The following is an 18902-nucleotide window of genomic DNA, read 5'->3' on the forward strand; positions in this document are numbered from 1 at the left end:
GGTCCATTTACTACTGACCTTCTCGGCATCAGGTACTAGCCATGGCTAACTCGTTCAATCTTTGGACAACTGAAGTCGACGGGAATTCCACCAGCTCAAAACAACAGGTAGGTAAACAACGGTTCCCAGAAAAATACGCAATCGGAAAACTGCGCAAACAGAAAAAAAATCGTAAATAAAACAAATTATGCTAATACGCTTAAATTGTGTCATAATTCACGGAAATATGTTTTATTATTATCTACAGCGAACATTTAGCCAATTTTTTTTGTCTATAACTGCTCGATTTAAGAAAACAAAAATTCCCTTGCGCGCTTTTTTTTCCGTAGCGCATCTTTCCGGTCACCCTGAAAAACAGCTGTCTGTTTTGCACATCACCTGTATTTGTAGGTTTGGAATTACATCGCTTTCAGAGATATATTCATGTACTAAAAATTGACTTCGGGGATATGATAATATTGAATACTTATGTTCGAAAATGACGGATGCAAACAGAATATATATATATATATATATATATATATATATATATATATATATATATATATATATATATATATATATATATATATATATATATATATATATATGAAGATGTGATTTCATTACATTTCCCTGATAAAATGTCTCAATGTCACAGGATGAAATAAATCAGCACACTAGATTTTAAATATAAAACATCTTAGAGGCCAATTATTTCAGGACAAAATATGTATGCATATGTAGGTATTAAATCGTAAGACATTTTAAACTCAAGCATTTACAAAATAATATTCGGTTAACTTTCTTCATTAGCAGATTTTGACTCTTATACACTCTGAAAACTGCTAGCTGCGAAAAGAAATTTATGAAACAAATTTGCTGAAGTACATTAAATAAAAATCTTATGTACGAGAAAAATGGCCCGTTGAGGAAGGGTACAACGGGCGCTAGGCTGATAGTGCTGTCTCTTTTCTCTAAACTAAAACCAACCCACCACCCCACACACCACCCCCACCCCCACACACCACCCCCACCCCCACCCCCCACCACCCCCACCCCCACCCCTCACCCCCACACACCACCCCCTCCACACACCGCCCCCCAACCCCCCACCCCCCCCAAAAAAAAACATGTCTACCGTCCCATTCAACGAAATATAATTATATACTTTTTCCAGTGTCCGCCCCCTCCCAGAAAATTCTATCCCCGCCCCCAAAAATTTCAAGTACCCCCACCCCTCTCCGGGGAGGAAAAAGTCTGAAAGAAACACTGAAACCAACCCACCCCCCACCCCCCCACCCCCACCCCCCCACCCCACCCCCCACCCCCCACCCCTACCCCCACCCCTCCACCACCCCCCACCCCCAAAAAAAACATGTCTACCGTCCCATTCAACGAAATATAATTATATACTTTTTCCAGTGTCCGCCCCCTCCCAGAAAATTCTACCCCCGCCCCCGAAAATTTCAAGTACCCCCACCCCTCTCCGGGGAGGAAAAAGTCTGAAAGAAACACTGAAACCAACCCACCCCCCCCCCACACACCCCCCCCCACCCACACACACCACCCCCCCCCACACACACCCCCCCCCAACCCCTCCACCCCCCCCCCACCCCCCCCCCCCAAAAAAAATCATGTCTACCGTCCCATTGCAAGAAAACCACTTTTTAGATTAGACACATTAATTAGGCGGTAATTTTATTATAGAGTATCGATGAGGAAATTTCTTTTGAGTTGGGCAGGGGGAGGGGCTCAGACGTTCTTACGCGGGGGGTGGGGCTTCGCCCCTACCCGAAGAATTGTATGCAAGAAACTCTTCACGCAAACCACTTAGATTAGACAACATTTCCTCTTTATTCAATATTTACGCCAGAATCAATGACGTCATTATATTACTGTGAGATTATTTTCTACTCTGTGCGCTAAATGTGTCGACGTCATACTTCGTTTTTCGAATTACTATGCATGTTTTTAAATTGCTTGTCTTTTCTCTAGAGCGTTCTTGTCAGACAGAGCGTTCTTGACAGACAGCGAAACTATTATTATAGATGCCTTTAAATCTTTTTTCAGCAGGGGAACTTTTATCTTCGGGTTGTATGCTAAAAATAAAATGTCATTAATGAGGATTTTCTAGTGCACTGGCACCGACCTTTTCAACCGTCTATAGGAGTTAAAAAGTATTAACTCCAGACAATTGGGATTGGCAGAGATTGGGGTGGGGTAAAGGGGGTGGGGGGGGGGGGGGGGGTAGGGTGTAAAAAAAACAACAGCGCATTGGCTGGTGTTACCTATATCCTAGAGCTGTGTTCACTACTGTTGTCACTTTGTGTCTATTCGATTAGCTGTTAGATAATTTAGATGGACACTTGTGTGCAAACATACGCAACATTCTAGGCGAGGTACGACTGAATACGCTAGGCGAGAGCGGGTTAATATCTTACCATTTGCGCACCACAAGTGACGTGACGGTGCACCATTGGTGCACACCACAGGTCACTTGTTGCACAAACATCCTGCTTAGTTTGTTGACATACTTTGTTTATATTTGTTTTCTTTATTTACCTCAAGAAAATGTAAGGCAGGGGTTCTTACAACTGAATTGGACGTACCCAAAAAATATGTTTTTAATATTTTAGACATTCTTCTTATATTAGTAGACTAAATTTTTTATAAAGTATAAGAAAAAAAATTTACATCCGTATCTGTTGCAACTTAAATGTTTCAACATTTCCGTTTAAGCGCCACAACTGTGCACACGAAAGCTCTGTATCAGTTTTTGTGACCTTGCCCTTGTTGTCAATATAATAACAAACATTTCGTACTTTACTTTCTGTGGTCAACAAAAAAAAATCCAATTTGTTTTTAAGTGTGACATTACAAGGCCAACGCATGGTCCTAATATTGTTTTAAGAAAATTTCACAGAAATTTGATAACCTGAGAAGAGTGGTAGTAGACTTATGTATACATTAAGCGTGCATGTTTTGCTCAATTTATTGTTGCATTTTTTTTTTTAAATGTTTTGGACCCTTTTTTAAAGTGGTCAATATTGATATTAAAACATGATGGTTAATATCAAATGAACATTTTAAATTCGTCTATTCTCTGCAGGGTATACCCTTCGCTAGTGTGAAATGCTGTGTTCTCGTACGATAAAATAAATGTGCCCGACTTATCCAAACAATATTAGAACTTAAAGCAAGAAACTTTGCTGTAGAGAGAGAGTGGTGGACATAGACTCCTATTTCAGGCTGCTTTCCTTTCAGAGTTTGCTTCAACAGCCTTATTTCTTGTCCAACCAAGAACACTCTACAAGGCTTAGCTTGTTTGCTTATGGAGTTTTATCTCCTAGAAGAGTTGGTGACCCCATTTATCGAGCCTCTTCTGTCTGGGGGCCTGGGATTGGGGGGGGGGGGGGGGGGGGAAAGAGGAATATTCGAACTCGGGACTTTTCGATTTAGCAGCCATGAGCTTTACCGGCCCGTCAACGCTGATTCTACCTACCCCCACCTCCCTACCCACGTTGATTTGGGACGGAACTAATGGAAATGTAGGACTTTTCTTTCTCATCTTAACATTTACCTTATTAAAATATAAGTTATCGTAATATTTTATCTTTTTTTTTGACCAGCTAACGAATGACAAGAAAGATAGCACCAGCGACGTCGAGGTTCCCCAACTACCATCAGGCAAGGAACCAGAGGAGAGGGAACAATGGGGGAACAAGGCCGAGTTTGTCCTGTCCTGCATCGGACTGTCTGTTGGTCTGGGCAACGTTTGGAGGTTCCCGTACCTGGCATATCAGAACGGGGGAGGTGAGGTTGACCCTAATGCAACTAGTCCTGCATAGCTCTTAACAGGTTTTTTTTTTCGTTTTCAAAGGATATTTGACTTCTGTTAAATAATATCTAGAAATGTTATTTTAAAAACTTTTTTCTAAACTTTTTTTTTTCTTTTTTTTTATTGTTGAATTCTAACATACGAATCCGGCTTGCTTGAAAACTTTGGTCCATTTTTACGCTTTTTATGAGCTGTACAGAGTTTTCAATTTCAGCCATTAATGCTTACGTAATGATATCACTTTATATAACACGTGACCGTCACTTCAACTGTGAATGTATTGAATGCTGACATGCGCAGTGATTGTTGCGTGATATAGTGGAAAATGTCGCATCCAACTTTGTGTATATATGTCACTCACTGTGGCATACATAAACTCTATTTCGTCTCATGTATAGTCATTATAAATCTCAAACATTAGTCTCATTTGTATCATAGATGTGTCATATTTCAAATATTAATCACATAGTTAATCGTCGTATGTTTGTTTCTGTCACAATACTTTTTTTTTTCCTGGTTGGTGCCAAATCGCTCTTGACCCAACTGTGGCAACTACAACAATGTGAAATCACTAATGTCAGTGACACTGTCCAATGTCAGTGTCAGTAATGAGGTGCCAGTGTCAGTGTCACTAACAAGGTACCAATGTCAGTGTGACTGACTAGGTGCCAATGTCAGTGTCACTAACAAGGTACCAATGTCAGTGTCACTAACGAGATGCCAATGTCAGTTTTAATAATGAGGTACCAATGTCAGTGACACTGTCCAATGTCAGTGTCACCGACTAGGTGCCAGTGTCAGTGACACGTTGTAAAGGTAGTGTTTCAGTTGTGAAGACATTTTGACGCTTTTTAAAAGTTTAAATACACTTTCGGTATTTTTTTTTTAAATATTTTTTTTCATTCTTTACGTATCTCATTTTTGGCATAAATTGTCCAAAGTTCCCTTGATCACAGTGTAACTCGTGATCTGCAACTCATCCAACCAATCAACCACGGTATATTAATAGATTTTACTAGCTAGTCATCAGGACTATGTACTATTTTTACCTCACGGCAAAATATCACCCTGGCAATAGGAAGCGAACTCGCGACTTTAGCATCGACACCCGTTCTCTTGATATTACAGCTAAATGACCCCACAGTCTAGAGTGTAGTTGAAGTAGAGTTCACCTGTTTCTGTTACCTTGGATTATGAAAGTATGGTGTGGTCAATTCTAAGCCCAGCCGGCATTAATTTTATTACCTAATTAGGTAACCATCAGATTTGGGTTATCTAAGTCCTACGGACTCGAACCTTGGATCCGAACTTAAGACTTTCGGGTTAGCAGTGCTGCGCGCTACAGTCCGACCACGACGTCTCACACCTTTCTTGTCAAGTTACACAAAACAAAATATCGTAAAGTCACATTTATTTGTGTCTGTTTTTAATCGTCTTAAATAAAACTGCATTTCAAGACGCTAAACTAAGCGCTATTTCATTGAATAAAACTCACTTTAATTTTTTTTCAAAAGCCAACTTCATTGCCCTGGCTATACAAATGTTTAAAGCCAGCAAAGACGGAAAAGAGCCATAACTAAATATTAAAAATTTGGCCATTAAAATTCTCGCACCACTTTTGAAAAGTTGCCAAATAGGCCTAGGGATATTTAAAAAAAAACAGCGGATCTTGGGCGGCTGAAATAACATACCTACCTTGAACTTGCTGTTTACCGTTTTCTATTTACAATTCCTACCTGTAGGTTTCGTATTGGTTTAGTATTAAAACAGAATAGGATACCGGTAATATTAAGAAAGGGAAAATTATACGAATAGGGGTTTTTATTCTAAGTTTTATCACAAATGGTTAAGTTAAAGTGAAAATGTACGGTTCGATTTTCAACCAAATTTTAATTCACGTTTACATACAGGAGAAAAGAATAATTTAAATTGTATACATTAACATGATTTGCGTACTAAATTTTGAGAATGGCTAATATGAATGCAGTAGGCTATTTAGATAGGGTGCATTGTGTAATTGAGAAAAATAGAGTTGAGCTAAAATGGAATGTTGGAGACTAGAGCTAAATTGAAAATAGATGAAAAGTTTAATATTAATATGATACCAAATTTAGACAAACTCTAGAGTCTAGACTAAGTATACGAAACGCTTTGATCGGCGACATCCATATTCGAGATCGTAATTAGCTCTCAAGCAAAGAGTAATTTCCCTGTCCTCGCCAGCCACAATATATTCTCTAATAAAGAGTTATGTCCCTGTCGTCACCAGCCACACTATATTCCCTTGTAAAGAGTTATCTCCCTGGCGTCACAAGCCACACTATATTCCCTTGTAAAGAGTTATGTCCCTGTCGTCACAAGCCACACTATATTCTCTAGTAAAGAGTTATCTCCCTGGCGTCACCAGCCACACTATATTCCCTTGTAAAGAGTTATGTCCCTGTCGTCACAAGCCACACTATATTCTCTAGTAAAGGGTTATCTCCCTGTGCTAGTTAAACATCTTATATTCTGTTGTAAAGAGTTATTTCCCTGTCCTCGCCAGCCGCCTTCCTGATCGCCTACATCATCCTACAACTTCTGATCGGCAAACCCATGTACTTCATGGAGCTGGTGATGGGACAGTACTCGGGCAGGGGGCCCACCAAAGTCTGGGAGATGAACCCTTGTGCTAAAGGTCAGGTCACTCATATCGATGGTTCTCAAACTAAACAATAATAATAAATCAATCACATTAGGTTTATGCCAACGAATTTTATGTTTAAAAGACTCTCACACACATATGTGTGTATATATATATATATATATATATATATATATATATATATATATATATATATATATACATGTATGTATATTATGCGTGTTTATAAATATTCATATGTATGCATTTATACATATGTACACAAATATACGTTAATCTATATGTATGTATATTACTCACAGGTATAGGAATATCAATGTGTATTATATCATTGGTTGTCGCCATCTACTACAACATCATCATGGCCTACACGTTGTATTTTTTCTTCGCATCAATGCAGGAGACGCTGCCGTGGTCAGTCTGTACTGAGGTGGGTGGAAATTAGAAAAAGCTAGCCTCTAAACCGTTATAATAACAGTCTTTTTATTTGGGAAATCAATTTAGCATAAATACTTTATAATAACAAACTTTGAAATATACTAAAGTAAAAAATAAAGATAATATTTTAAATAAAATAGTTCATATCATATTATATATATGTATATATATATATATATATATATATATATATATATATATATATAAATATATATATATATATATATTTATATATATATATATATATATATATATATATATATATATATATATATATATATATATATATATATATATAAAAGAAGATGTGGTTGGATGATACGTGATGCAAACCTAAACATCCCTGATAAAATATAGATCATATTAAGAGAGTTAAGAGAGGTCGGATCTTGGTTGCTGAACCGAAAAGTAATCTAGGAAAGATAACTCTAAAATCAAGCAACTGCTGCCTTGTTGTTTGTTCTTGGTTGGACAAAGGCTACGGAAGCAAACCTAAAAAGAAATGTAGGCTGAGATCGGAGTCAACGGCCTTTGTGCCGCATTACAAGTTGATACAAAATAATTGTGTTGGGGGGGGGATCCTATCTACACTAAACTTAAGAAGAAGAAGAAAGAAGAAGATTCTAAATGAAAGTATGTGCCCTTAGCCTCAGATTTGAAAATACATGTTCTCCTGACGTATCCAGTTTCACTAACACGGAAACCTATTACCTCCCTGTTTGTTATTTAATATACACATTTAAAATACATTTTTAAGCCCACTCTTACGTCTAATTAAATGGAAAATTGGATATTCTTGTGTTGTCTTCGGAGAAGAATGCAACTGGAGAGCAAAACGTATCTAAATGAAGTCTTATAAACATAATGTGACAGTTTCAGGTTAAATAAAAATGTGTTACTTATATCCCTTTTATGATTTCTTAACTATCAGGGGAGACAACTTTGAATTTATTCTTAAGAGTCGTTAAAATATAAGTAAATAAAACAAGCGAAAATATTTGGCTGTTAATTATTACTTTAAATAGAAATATTAATGTTTGTCAATAATTTATTTAAAAAATGTTACATTTGATAAAAATTGAGTTAATTATTAAATATAACCTAAATATAAAACTGTTTGCATCACAAAAAAATTAATTATTATATATGTGAAAGCTCTCAATAATAAATGTTCAATTCCAGTGTTTCATTGATCCATTGCAAAATATTTCATTTTCTATAAAATTTGTACATCGAGAAAACATCACAGACATTAAATAAAGATAAATGATAGTAAAAATAGGGTAATTAAAATTACATCACCTACAACAAGATAGAATAGCAGCTTGGCTCAATAAAAATTTACAATTAGCCTTAAGCATTCTTCAACTGTATTAGCTTAGACGACCCTACATTGTGATTTAATATAAACCACCACTAAATCATAACATAACTTATAATGAAAAATAGACCCTACATTGTGATTTAAACTAAACCACCACTAAATCATAACATAACTTATAATGAAAAATAGACCCTACATTGTGATTTAAACTAAACCACCACTAAATCATAACATAACTTATAATGAAAAATAGACCCTACATTGTGATTTAAACTAAACCACCACTAAATCATAACATAACTTATAATGGAAAATAGACCCTACATTGTGATTTGAACTAAACCACCACTAAATCATAACATAACTTATAATGAAAAATAGACCCTACATTGTGATTTGAACTAAACCACCACTAAATCATAACATAACTTATAATGAAAAATAGACCCTACATTGTGATTTGAACTAAACCACCACTAAATCATAACATAACTTATAATGAAAAATAGACCCTACATTGTGATTTGAACTAAACCACCACTAAATCATAACATAACTTATAATGAAAAATAGACCCTACATTGTGATTTGAACTAAACCACCACTAAATCATAACATAACTTATAATGAAAAATAGACCCTACATTGTGATTTGAACTAAACCACCACTAAATCATAACATAACTTATAATGAAAAATAGACCCTACATTGTGATTTGAACTAAACCACCACTAAATCATAACATAACTTATAATGAAAAATAGACCCTACATTGTGATTTGAACTAAACCACCACTAAATCATAACATAACTTATAATGAAAAATAGACCCTACATTGTGATTTGAACTAAACCACCACTAAATCATAACATAACTTATAATGAAAAATAGACCCTACATTGTGATTTGAACTAAACCACCACTAAATCATAACATAACTTATAATGAAAAATAGACCCTACATTGTGATTTGAACTAAACCACCACTAAATCATAACATAACTTATAATGAAAAATAGACCCTACATTGTGATTTGAACTAAACCACCACTAAATCATAACATAACTTATAATGAAAAATAGACCCTACATTGTGATTTGAACTAAACCACCACTAAATCATAACATAACTTATAATGAAAAATAGACCCTACATTGTGATTTGAACTAAACCACCACTAAATCATAACATAACTTATAATGAAAAATAGACCCTACATTGTGATTTGAACCAAACCACCACTAAATCATAACATAACTTATAATGACAGTTAAAGATCCGCACGTGGCCATCGTAAACTTATGTATTTGAGGTGGGGCGAAACTGAGTAACAAGATTTAAACAAAAAAAAACTCACACACACTGGGCCCTGAGTAAAAGTTTGTAAAAACATGAAAATGGCTGAGCATGGAACTAATTCTAAAATAAATGTGTATACCATAATCTAAGTAGCCAAGGTGATTTATATAATCATTTATTTCTTTCAGTGGCTGACCGAATGTGGCCCTGAAATCGCAAGAACTCTTTAGTTAAGATGGTGGCTCTTTACAAAAAATATATAAATTTAAAAAGTTTTTAAACAAGTTTTATTAGTAAAAATTATACACCTTGAAAATAATATTTCTGTGTATGGTTTCCTAAACATTTTGTAAATCTTTTGTTTCTTCTTCGTTCTTAATTTTTAGTGTTGGAGGGGATCGAGCCTTATCTGCCAGAGGGTTTGAACTCGAGAGTTTTTCGTATTTATCAACCATTAGCTTTGGCAGACTCGACCACGCTTCCATCACACTTAAGGATACGTGTCAACTGGTTATGCGCTATTGAGGCCATTGACTCCGATTTCAGCCGGCTTTTCTTTTTGGATTTGCTTCCATAGCCTCTTGTCCAACCAAGAAAAAGCTACAAGTCAGCAGTTGTTTGATTTTGGGGTTTCCCCAGCTAACGAGCCTCATCTGCCCGAGGTTTCGAACTCGAGATTTTTCGGTTGCAACCGTGAGCTTTACCGACTCGACCACGCCGACCCCCTACTCTTTTGTTATAAATTAATTTATATTATGACTTAGTTTTAATAAATTCCAGAAATAATGTATAAAATATTCAATTTATCATGTCTGCTTATAGGTCCTTGCGTTAGATATATTTCTAATCCTCTGTTCCAACTCTCAATACCTCCTGCCAGGAATGGAAACGAGACTACAACTGTATATCGAGCCAAGAGCCGCCATTGAAGAGCTGCACGGACAACATGACAACCAATCAAATGATGGGGCGGTGCCTGTGTACCAACGACACGCTCATTGCCATGCCTTTCAACATGACGTGTATGGAGCCTAGGACGTCCAAGTCACCGGCTGACTTATACTTCTAGTGAGTGTGTCAGCACGTCTCCTAAGTCAGATTTGATCACGATTGACTTATAGTTTGACTGGATCCAAAGCGGATTAGTCTGGATTATCATTAAGCCAAAACTAGTGGTCTCGCGATTGTAAACCCATCCCACCCCTGAATTAATTTAACCAAAAGGCGATTTAAACTTGCGACACTGTGAAATGTGATACAATACGATATTCACATAACCCTTGTATAATTTTCTCCAAGAGCCACCGTCTACGGTGTTATAAAAATGTTAAAAGAACCAAATACCATGTCTTACCGTTGTATATAGACATCCATATATTAATTAATGAATGATTATGATGTAGATTGTAGAAATAGGAGTGATAAAATGTTACCCAGAATACGTTTAGAATCTTGGTAAATAAATGTTTATAATTAAAATTATTTTGTTTAGATTTGAAACACAAAGATTTAGAGGAAAGTATTTCATCGGCAACGCTTTGAAAATCTAAATAAAACGAACTGTGATCGCCTGATTCTAATTACATTGATGTTGTTATCCACAGTAAGGAGGTCATCCAGAAGTCTGAGGGCGTTGACCCCATGTTCATGGGCTCCCCACTCTGGAAGATTGTTCTCTGTCTCATCCTCTCCTGGATCATCGTCGTCATCTGCTTGATCAAGGGAATCAAAAGTTCAGGCAAGGTTAGTGCCCTTGTATATGATATACACGTGCAAATCATCATGCTCATTTGCTATCTTGTTAATAATAAATTAAAATTACTTTAATACCATAAAACTGTGCCCATAAAAATATTTATTTTAATGTTTACCTATTTTTATATTGGCGAAAAATACTTTCTGTTTTAAGGATTAGCAAATAATAGAAAGCAGTCGAGACGATTTATTAAGCGTGACTGCGATTCGTGTCTACAAACTATTCTTATATTACCAAGGATCGTTTGAATTTGTATTGATCTACATGACGGGGTCAGTTAGATGAGAGAGTCCCATACAGCCCAAACAGTTTCTACACTGATAAAAAGCACCTGGCTTCACCCAGTTCTATAACTACCCCAAACACAATCAACATTCTATATCATTGGAGCAATGTTCCTATAGCTTTACTAAACTATGACTTAATCGTGACATCAGTCTGTGGCCACCCACATTTGGTCTGCTTCACCGTCATATTCCCCAAGTGTCTTAGTGTCAAGTCCCATAACCAAAAAGTGAAAAACCGTCATATGTCCCTAATGTCAAAGTCCTCTAACCAACTAGCTCGAAGCCCCAGCATTTCCCTAAACTTAACCCAAAAGTCCCCCAACCGCAGCCAGACGCTATAAATGTGTCTCTACCACCAGGTGGTCTACTTCACCGCCACCTTCCCCTAACCAAAAAGTCCCCCAACCACCCATCATGACGCCATACACCTGTCTCTACCACCAGGTGGTCTACTTCACTGCCACCTTCCCCTACGTCATCCTCCTCATCCTCCTGGTCCGTGGTGCTCTGCTGGATGGTGCTAAAGATGGTGTGGATTTTTTTATCATCCCAGACTGGGAGAAGCTCAAGGACATTCAGGTAAACAAAAACTTTTCCTGTCTATAACAGTAAAGTTAATGATTAATTGTTGACCATTGACGATTTCATTGTTTACAAAACTTGACAATTTTGGTCACGTGATGCAGGTGTGGGTGGCCGCTGCTGGTCAGATGTTCTTCTCCCTGGGCGTGTCCTTTGGTGGTATCATCATGTTTGGTAGCTACAACAAGTTCAACAACATGGTCTACTAGTGAGTCTTGTATTATGGTCTCGTGAATCTGGTCGTGTGGTCTAGTGAGTCTTGTATTATGGTCTCGTGAATCTGGTCGTGTGGTCTAGTGAGTCTTGTATTATGGTCTCGTGAATCTGGTCGTGTGGTCTAGTGAGTCTTGTATTATGGTCTCGTGAATCTGGTCGTGTGGTCTAGTGAGTCTTGTATTGTGGTCTCGTGAATCTGGTCGTGTGGTCTAGTGAGTCTTGTATTGTGGTTTCGTGAATCTGGTCGTGTGGTCTAGTGAGTCTTGTATTGTGGTCTCGTGAATCTGGTCGTGTGGTCTAGTGAGTCTTGTATTGTGGTCTCGTGAATCTGGTCGTGTGGTCTAGTGAGTCTTGTATTATGGTCTACTAGTGAGTGTTTTATATCATCGTATTGTTAGCAAGGTCGAGCTTACGATTGCTTTCCCGAAAGTCTCGAGTTCGAATCCCGAAAGTTTCTGAGTCTATCCAGCTCTGATGGGTACCTGGCACATGTTAGAGAAACACGACTGGGCATAGTGCTGGCCACAATATCCCTCATAGGCCGAGGTCAATGAAACAGATGAGCTCTACTTCATCTGCCCCATGTGTCTGACGTACAAACGAAAGAAAGATCATACTGTTGAAGCTGATCATTTGCTTAGTATCGTACACCTTCATACCGCGAACAAACATTCTTTTTGTTTTTTTACTTTTCAACATTATGTTGAGTTCACTAGACTCATCACAATTTGTTTTATTCTGATGTGTCTGTGTGTCGGTATACTTTGTCACCAATAGAGGTGTCACCACAATGTGTCATCCAGATGTGTCACCACGGTGTATTACCAAGTTGTTTTACTAAGATCAGTGTCACCATAATATGTGTCACCAAGATGTGTCATCCAGATGTGTCACCAAGATGTATTACCAAGTTGTTTTACTAAGATCAGTGTCACCATAATATGTGTCACCAAGATGTGTCATCCAGATGTGTCACCAAGATGTATTACCAAGTTGTTTTACTAAGATCAGTGTCACCATAATATGTGTCACCAAGATGTGTCATCCAGATGTGTCACCAAGATGTATTACCAAGTTGTTTTACTAAGATCAGTGTCACCATAATATGTGTCACCAAGATGTGTCATCCAGATGTGTCACCAAGATGTATTACCAAGTTGTTTTACTAAGATCAGTGTCACCATAATATGTGTCACCAAGATGTGTCATCCAGATGTGTCACCAAGATGTATTACCAAGTTGTTTTACTAAGATCAGTGTCACCATAATATGTGTCACCAAGATGTGTCATCCAGATGTGTCACCACGGTGTATTACCAAGTTGTTTTACAAAGATTAGTATCACCATGACATGTGTCAAAGATGTGTCACCAAGATATGTCAAGATGTATTACCAGGATTTGTGTAACTAGGATATGTGTCACCAAAATATGTATCACCAGAATGTGCCACATACATGTGAATCATCAAATATCGTCACCGTAGTGACCGGTCGTGGTAGCAAGTTTAAGCTCTTATTAAAATTACAGTCCCCTGTGAATAAAACTGAAAGTTAAGTCTCCGAAAATCGTATGTAGTTATTAACTTATTCCCACCCACTCCCCTCCCCCATCCTCCCTCCTCAACAGTGACTCGCTGATTATAAGCATGATGGATCTCATCACCAGCGTTATAGCGGGTTTCGTCGTCTTCACCACATATGGCGGCATGGCCAAGATCGTCGGCAAAAAAGTTTCGGAGGTTGCATCAGGCGGTAAGTCGTATGTGTGAAGTAGATTACTCAAGACATAACTAAACAAAAAAAATACTGTTGACATAACATATATTTAAACATTCAAGAAGGTTGAACTGTTATAGGAACTAAAAACATTTGTTCATCTGTATTTTTTATACCTCCTGGTCTGAGCTGTATTTTACAGATTTGATGTAACGATCGTGTGTGTTTGTTTTCAATTCCCAGGCTACGGGATGGCGTTTGTTGTCTACCCTGAAGCCTTGTCCAACCTACCCCCCTCACAGCTGTGGTCCATTCTGTTCTTCTTCATGCTCTTTACGCTGGGGCTGGACTCAGAGGTAGGTCAAGGTTGATCTAGGTTGATCAAGGTTAAACTCAGGTCAAGCTACATCACAGAGTTAGGACAATGTTTATCGCAGATGTATGTCTATGTAGATCTTAGTTAGGTCAAGCTTGATCAATGAGTTAGGTCAAGATTGGCTGTATTTGTACCTGAGTAGGCCTACTCAGCTCCTGAATACACATCACTTCCTTAATCTCTTGATTTGCAGGACAAACATTTTCACCGTATTAACATCTGCTTATATTCAAATAGCTAAGATCACAAGTAAAAATATAGTTGGATAAAAAAAGTCAATAGCAGAATCACAATATAGGCCTATGTATTTAAATGAGTCTATGACAATTTTCATTTTTTTAAATATTGTTTTAAACCTATCATTAAAATATTCATACTTTTACATAAGTTTTGAATTGTTCTGATTATATGATTTAAAACGTAAAGACTCACCCGTAACCGTAAACGTAACACTAACGCTAATCTCTCATCGTACAGTTAAACTTAACGCTAATCCCTCATCCAATTTTTAATCCTAATGCTTATCACTCATCCTACAGTTAAATCTAACGCTAATCCCTCATCATACAGTTAAACATAACGCTAATCCCTCATCATAAAGTTAAACCTAACGCTAATCCCTCATCCAATTTTTAATCCTAATGCTAATCACTCATCCTAAAGTTAAATCTAAAGCTAATCCGCCATCCCACAATTAAATCTAACGCTAATCCCTTATCCTACAATTAAACCTAACGCTAATCCCTTATCCTACAAATAAACCTAACGCTAATCACTCATCCTACAATTCAACCTAAGCTAACCCCTCCGCATACAGTTAACTCTAACGCTAATCCCTCCTCCTACAGTTCGCTTTTATCGAGACTGTAATGACGTGCATACAAGACGAGTTCCCCAAGACGCGGAAGTACAAGAGGTACATGTGTATTGGCTTCGCTGTGGCCTGTTTCTTGCTGGCCTTGCCGTGCACGTGCCCTGTAAGTCAAAGGTCAAAGTTCAACTCAGGTTGTAGATTTTCGGTCGTTTTTGTCAATTGTTGTGGGTCTCTTTCAGTGGCGTAGCGAGGTCGGGTGTCACCCGGTGCGGCACTTAATGGTGTCACCCCCCAGAGGCGTAGTGACCCTTCCCGGGGACAAACTTTCAAGTTTTCGATTTGCACCCCCCCCCCCCTCAAACTTTCGATTTGCACCCCCTCAAGTTGTCGATTTGCACCCCCCCCCCCCTCTCAATCTTTCGATTTGCACCCCCCCCCTCAAGTTTTTCTCTATATATTTTGCTATTTTTTGCCTTGGTGTCACCCCCCTGAATGGTGTCACCCGGTGCGGTCCGCACCCCCCGCACCACCCGCCCCCCCCCCCCCCCCTCGCTACGCCCCTGGTCTCTTTAAATATTGTAATAATCAAAATAAAGCTATTCATCATTTCACTCTGTTGTAAAGTTTCCCTTTCAAACCTGACGGTCTATGGGGCAAGTGAAGTAGAGTTCACTTGTTTCTGTGACTTCGGCATATGAAGAGATAGTGTGGTCAGCGCTATGCCCAGCCGCCTTTACTTTCCCTAACGTTAGTTAGGTACCCATCAGAGTTGGGTGGACTCAAGGACGGATTACTGACTTGAACCTGGATTCGAAATCGAGACTTACGGGTTAGCAGTCCAGCTCTCTACCGCTAGACCACTCAGTCACTCTGTTGTGCGATAGTATAAAATATCGGTTCCCAGTTAACATGCGCAAATGGAAAAGTGCGCAAACAGGAACAAAATGCATTAATACATACTAATTAAACTAATACACTTTAATTTTACTATTTTACGTGGAAAACTATTTAATTATGCTACAATGCACATAATACGGTCATTCTTCGCACCTTTTGTTTGTCCGCAGTTTTCCGTTGCTCATCTTCCCGATCACCAAAATACCATTTTACTCAACAAACTAAAACATTTTTAAAAATTGTTTTCGTATTACAGGGCGGAGACTATGTCGTGACTATAATGGACCATTATGGCGCCGACTTTTCTGTTCTGATTTTAGCTTTTTGTGAGGTGGTTTCTGTTATGTGGGTCTATGGTGAGTTCTTTAGATGAGCGCTCTTTTCATACACCACGTACATACTCTGTAAACACTGTTATCAGCGGACATACATTTTAAAACTGAATTTATTTATTTTAATAAATTTAGCCTTAAAAGGAATTCAAATATTAGGATTAATCAATTTTTGAGATAAAAAAATTACATACATTTTTAAAATAAAATTTTTATTAATTATCAACAACAAGAAACGAGAGCTACGAATATAGTATGCAATGCTTTGACAAAGTTCTTCGCTAGAGTTTGAGTTCCTTACCCTTTTCATTTCACGTTGCTGAACCTTTTATGACGCCCGTTTTACTATTGAAATATTCAAACCAAATATGTTCCAATGTGATTCTAAATGCAGGCGTGATGCGGTTCTTCAACGACATCAAGTACATGCTGGGTGCCAAGCCCCACGGCTGGCCATACTGGATCTTCTGCTGGTCTTTTTCTGCTCCCCTCCTCATTGCGGTAAGTGGAGGGTTGTATGTTTACAATAGAGTTTTAAAAACATAGATAAGGTTTCTCAAACCTATTACAATATTAGTGATTTTAACACTATAATACAATAATAGATTTTAACACTATGTAAATCTTTGTGTATTATAAGTGGAGAGAAAAAATGAGTCTGTTTTATTTATAAAATTAGTTGTTATACATTTTAAAATATGAAATGCTTTGGCTTAAGAAACGTGAAACAAATGTGCACAAAGCAATGCATATTATGCAAGAAAAAAATCAAATTAAAATAAATTTTCAAGTGTCGGTTTTAAAACATAAATAGATTTTCGATAATTTTTTTTATAAAATTATATTTTATACCCTCACATTTGACAACACATAGGATGTATGCCAACAAAACATGTTTTCTTTTTTAACAACAGTAACGCAGATCTCTAATCACAGTATTAATAGTATAATCTCACTATTTCGACTGTTTAAAATATAAATATGACAAAATACATTACTCTAATGCAACAATTACTGTACATGGCTGTATAAAATCACACTAACTCTCCTTCCCCCCCCCCCCCCCCACCCCAGGCGCTGTTCCTGTACCGTATGATCCGCTACAAGCCACCCACCTACAGCCCCGGGGTACCGTTCCCATTGTTTGCTCAGGCCATTGGCTGGACACTACTGACCGCTGTCCTGTGCCCCATCCCTCTCTGGTTCTTGTGGAAGGCTTTTACGTCATTCAGAGATCCTGGGGTAACTAATATACGACAGGTGAGTTAAGTATACGACAGGTGAGTTAAGTATACGACAGGTGAGTTAAGTATACGACAGGTGAGTTAAGTATACGACAGATGAGTTAAGTATAGAACATGTGAGTTAAGTATAGGACAGGTGAATTAAGTATATGACAGGTGAATTAAGTATATGACAGGTTAGTTAAGTATATGACAGGCGATTTAAATGTATGACAGGTAAGTTAATTATACGGCAGGTTAGTTAAATGTATGTCAGATGTGTCAAATACACGACACTTGGTATAATTACATAACAGGTGAGTTAACTATGTGAAGGTGAGTTAAGTATATGACCAAAAAAAAAGAAAAGTAAAGTTCCCTTTTCAAACCTGACGGTCTATAAGGCAAGTGAAGTAGAGTACACTTGTTGCTCACTCCGTCCCCCCCAAGTATAGGACCAGCTATTTATATATACTACAGGTGAGTTAATTATACGACAGGTGAATTATGTATACGACAGGTGAGTTAATTATACGACAGGTGAGTTTATTATACGACCGGTGAGATAATTACACGACAGGTGAGTTAATTATACGACCGGTGAGATAATTATACGACAGGTGAATTAACCGTTTCACACCTTCTCTTCCAGTGGTCTAGGCTCATGTTCCAGCCCACCAAGGAGTGGTTCCCAAACGACAAGAAGGACCACCACATACCAGACATCTACAGGGAGGTCGACAGCTTCACCCTGAACACCGACAACCCAGCAAGGGTCAAGGACGAACCTGAGATCCGAGGGCAGGACAGTCACGAGAAGACAGAACATGCAGGAAAAGGGCATGACAACAAAGGGTTTATACAATAACATTTTGGCTTTTTCTTTTTTAAACTGTGTTTAAGTGAATGAATTCTGCATTTGACCCTGTGATTTAGATAGTGTATATGCATTTTACTACTTTACATTAACACATATACTGTACATTGTAGTTACATATATATATATATATAATATATATATATATATATATATATATATTTATATATATATATATATATATATATATATATATGTATATATATATATGTATATATATATATATATATATATATATATATATTTAAAATATGTTTCGTTACTTATATCCTTATATCATCGTTTAGGTTGACTTAC

At 37.5% G+C, this 18902-nt stretch overlaps 1 protein-coding gene across 1 annotated transcript; it reads left to right on the top strand.

The window, feature by feature from the left end:
- LOC131931748 (sodium- and chloride-dependent neutral and basic amino acid transporter B(0+)-like) lies at nucleotides 1–18684 on the top strand. Its single transcript, XM_059288592.1, has 15 exons — nucleotides 1–107; nucleotides 3612–3795; nucleotides 6366–6497; nucleotides 6767–6894; nucleotides 10409–10596; nucleotides 11133–11271; nucleotides 12016–12150; nucleotides 12258–12361; nucleotides 13998–14122; nucleotides 14330–14442; nucleotides 15311–15439; nucleotides 16430–16529; nucleotides 16900–17006; nucleotides 17580–17765; nucleotides 18381–18684. The coding sequence occupies exons 1-15, from the start codon at nucleotides 42–44 to the stop codon at nucleotides 18594–18596; spliced, it is 2052 nt and encodes a 683-aa protein (XP_059144575.1). The 5' UTR covers nucleotides 1–41; the 3' UTR covers nucleotides 18597–18684.
- The last annotated feature ends 218 nt before the right edge of the window (nucleotides 18685–18902 follow it).

Source organism: Physella acuta, unplaced genomic scaffold (assembly GCF_028476545.2).
Source record: "Physella acuta isolate Inbredline_101_S28 unplaced genomic scaffold, ASM2847654v3 ptg002023l, whole genome shotgun sequence".
Classification (NCBI taxonomy): domain Eukaryota; kingdom Metazoa; phylum Mollusca; class Gastropoda; family Physidae; genus Physella; species Physella acuta.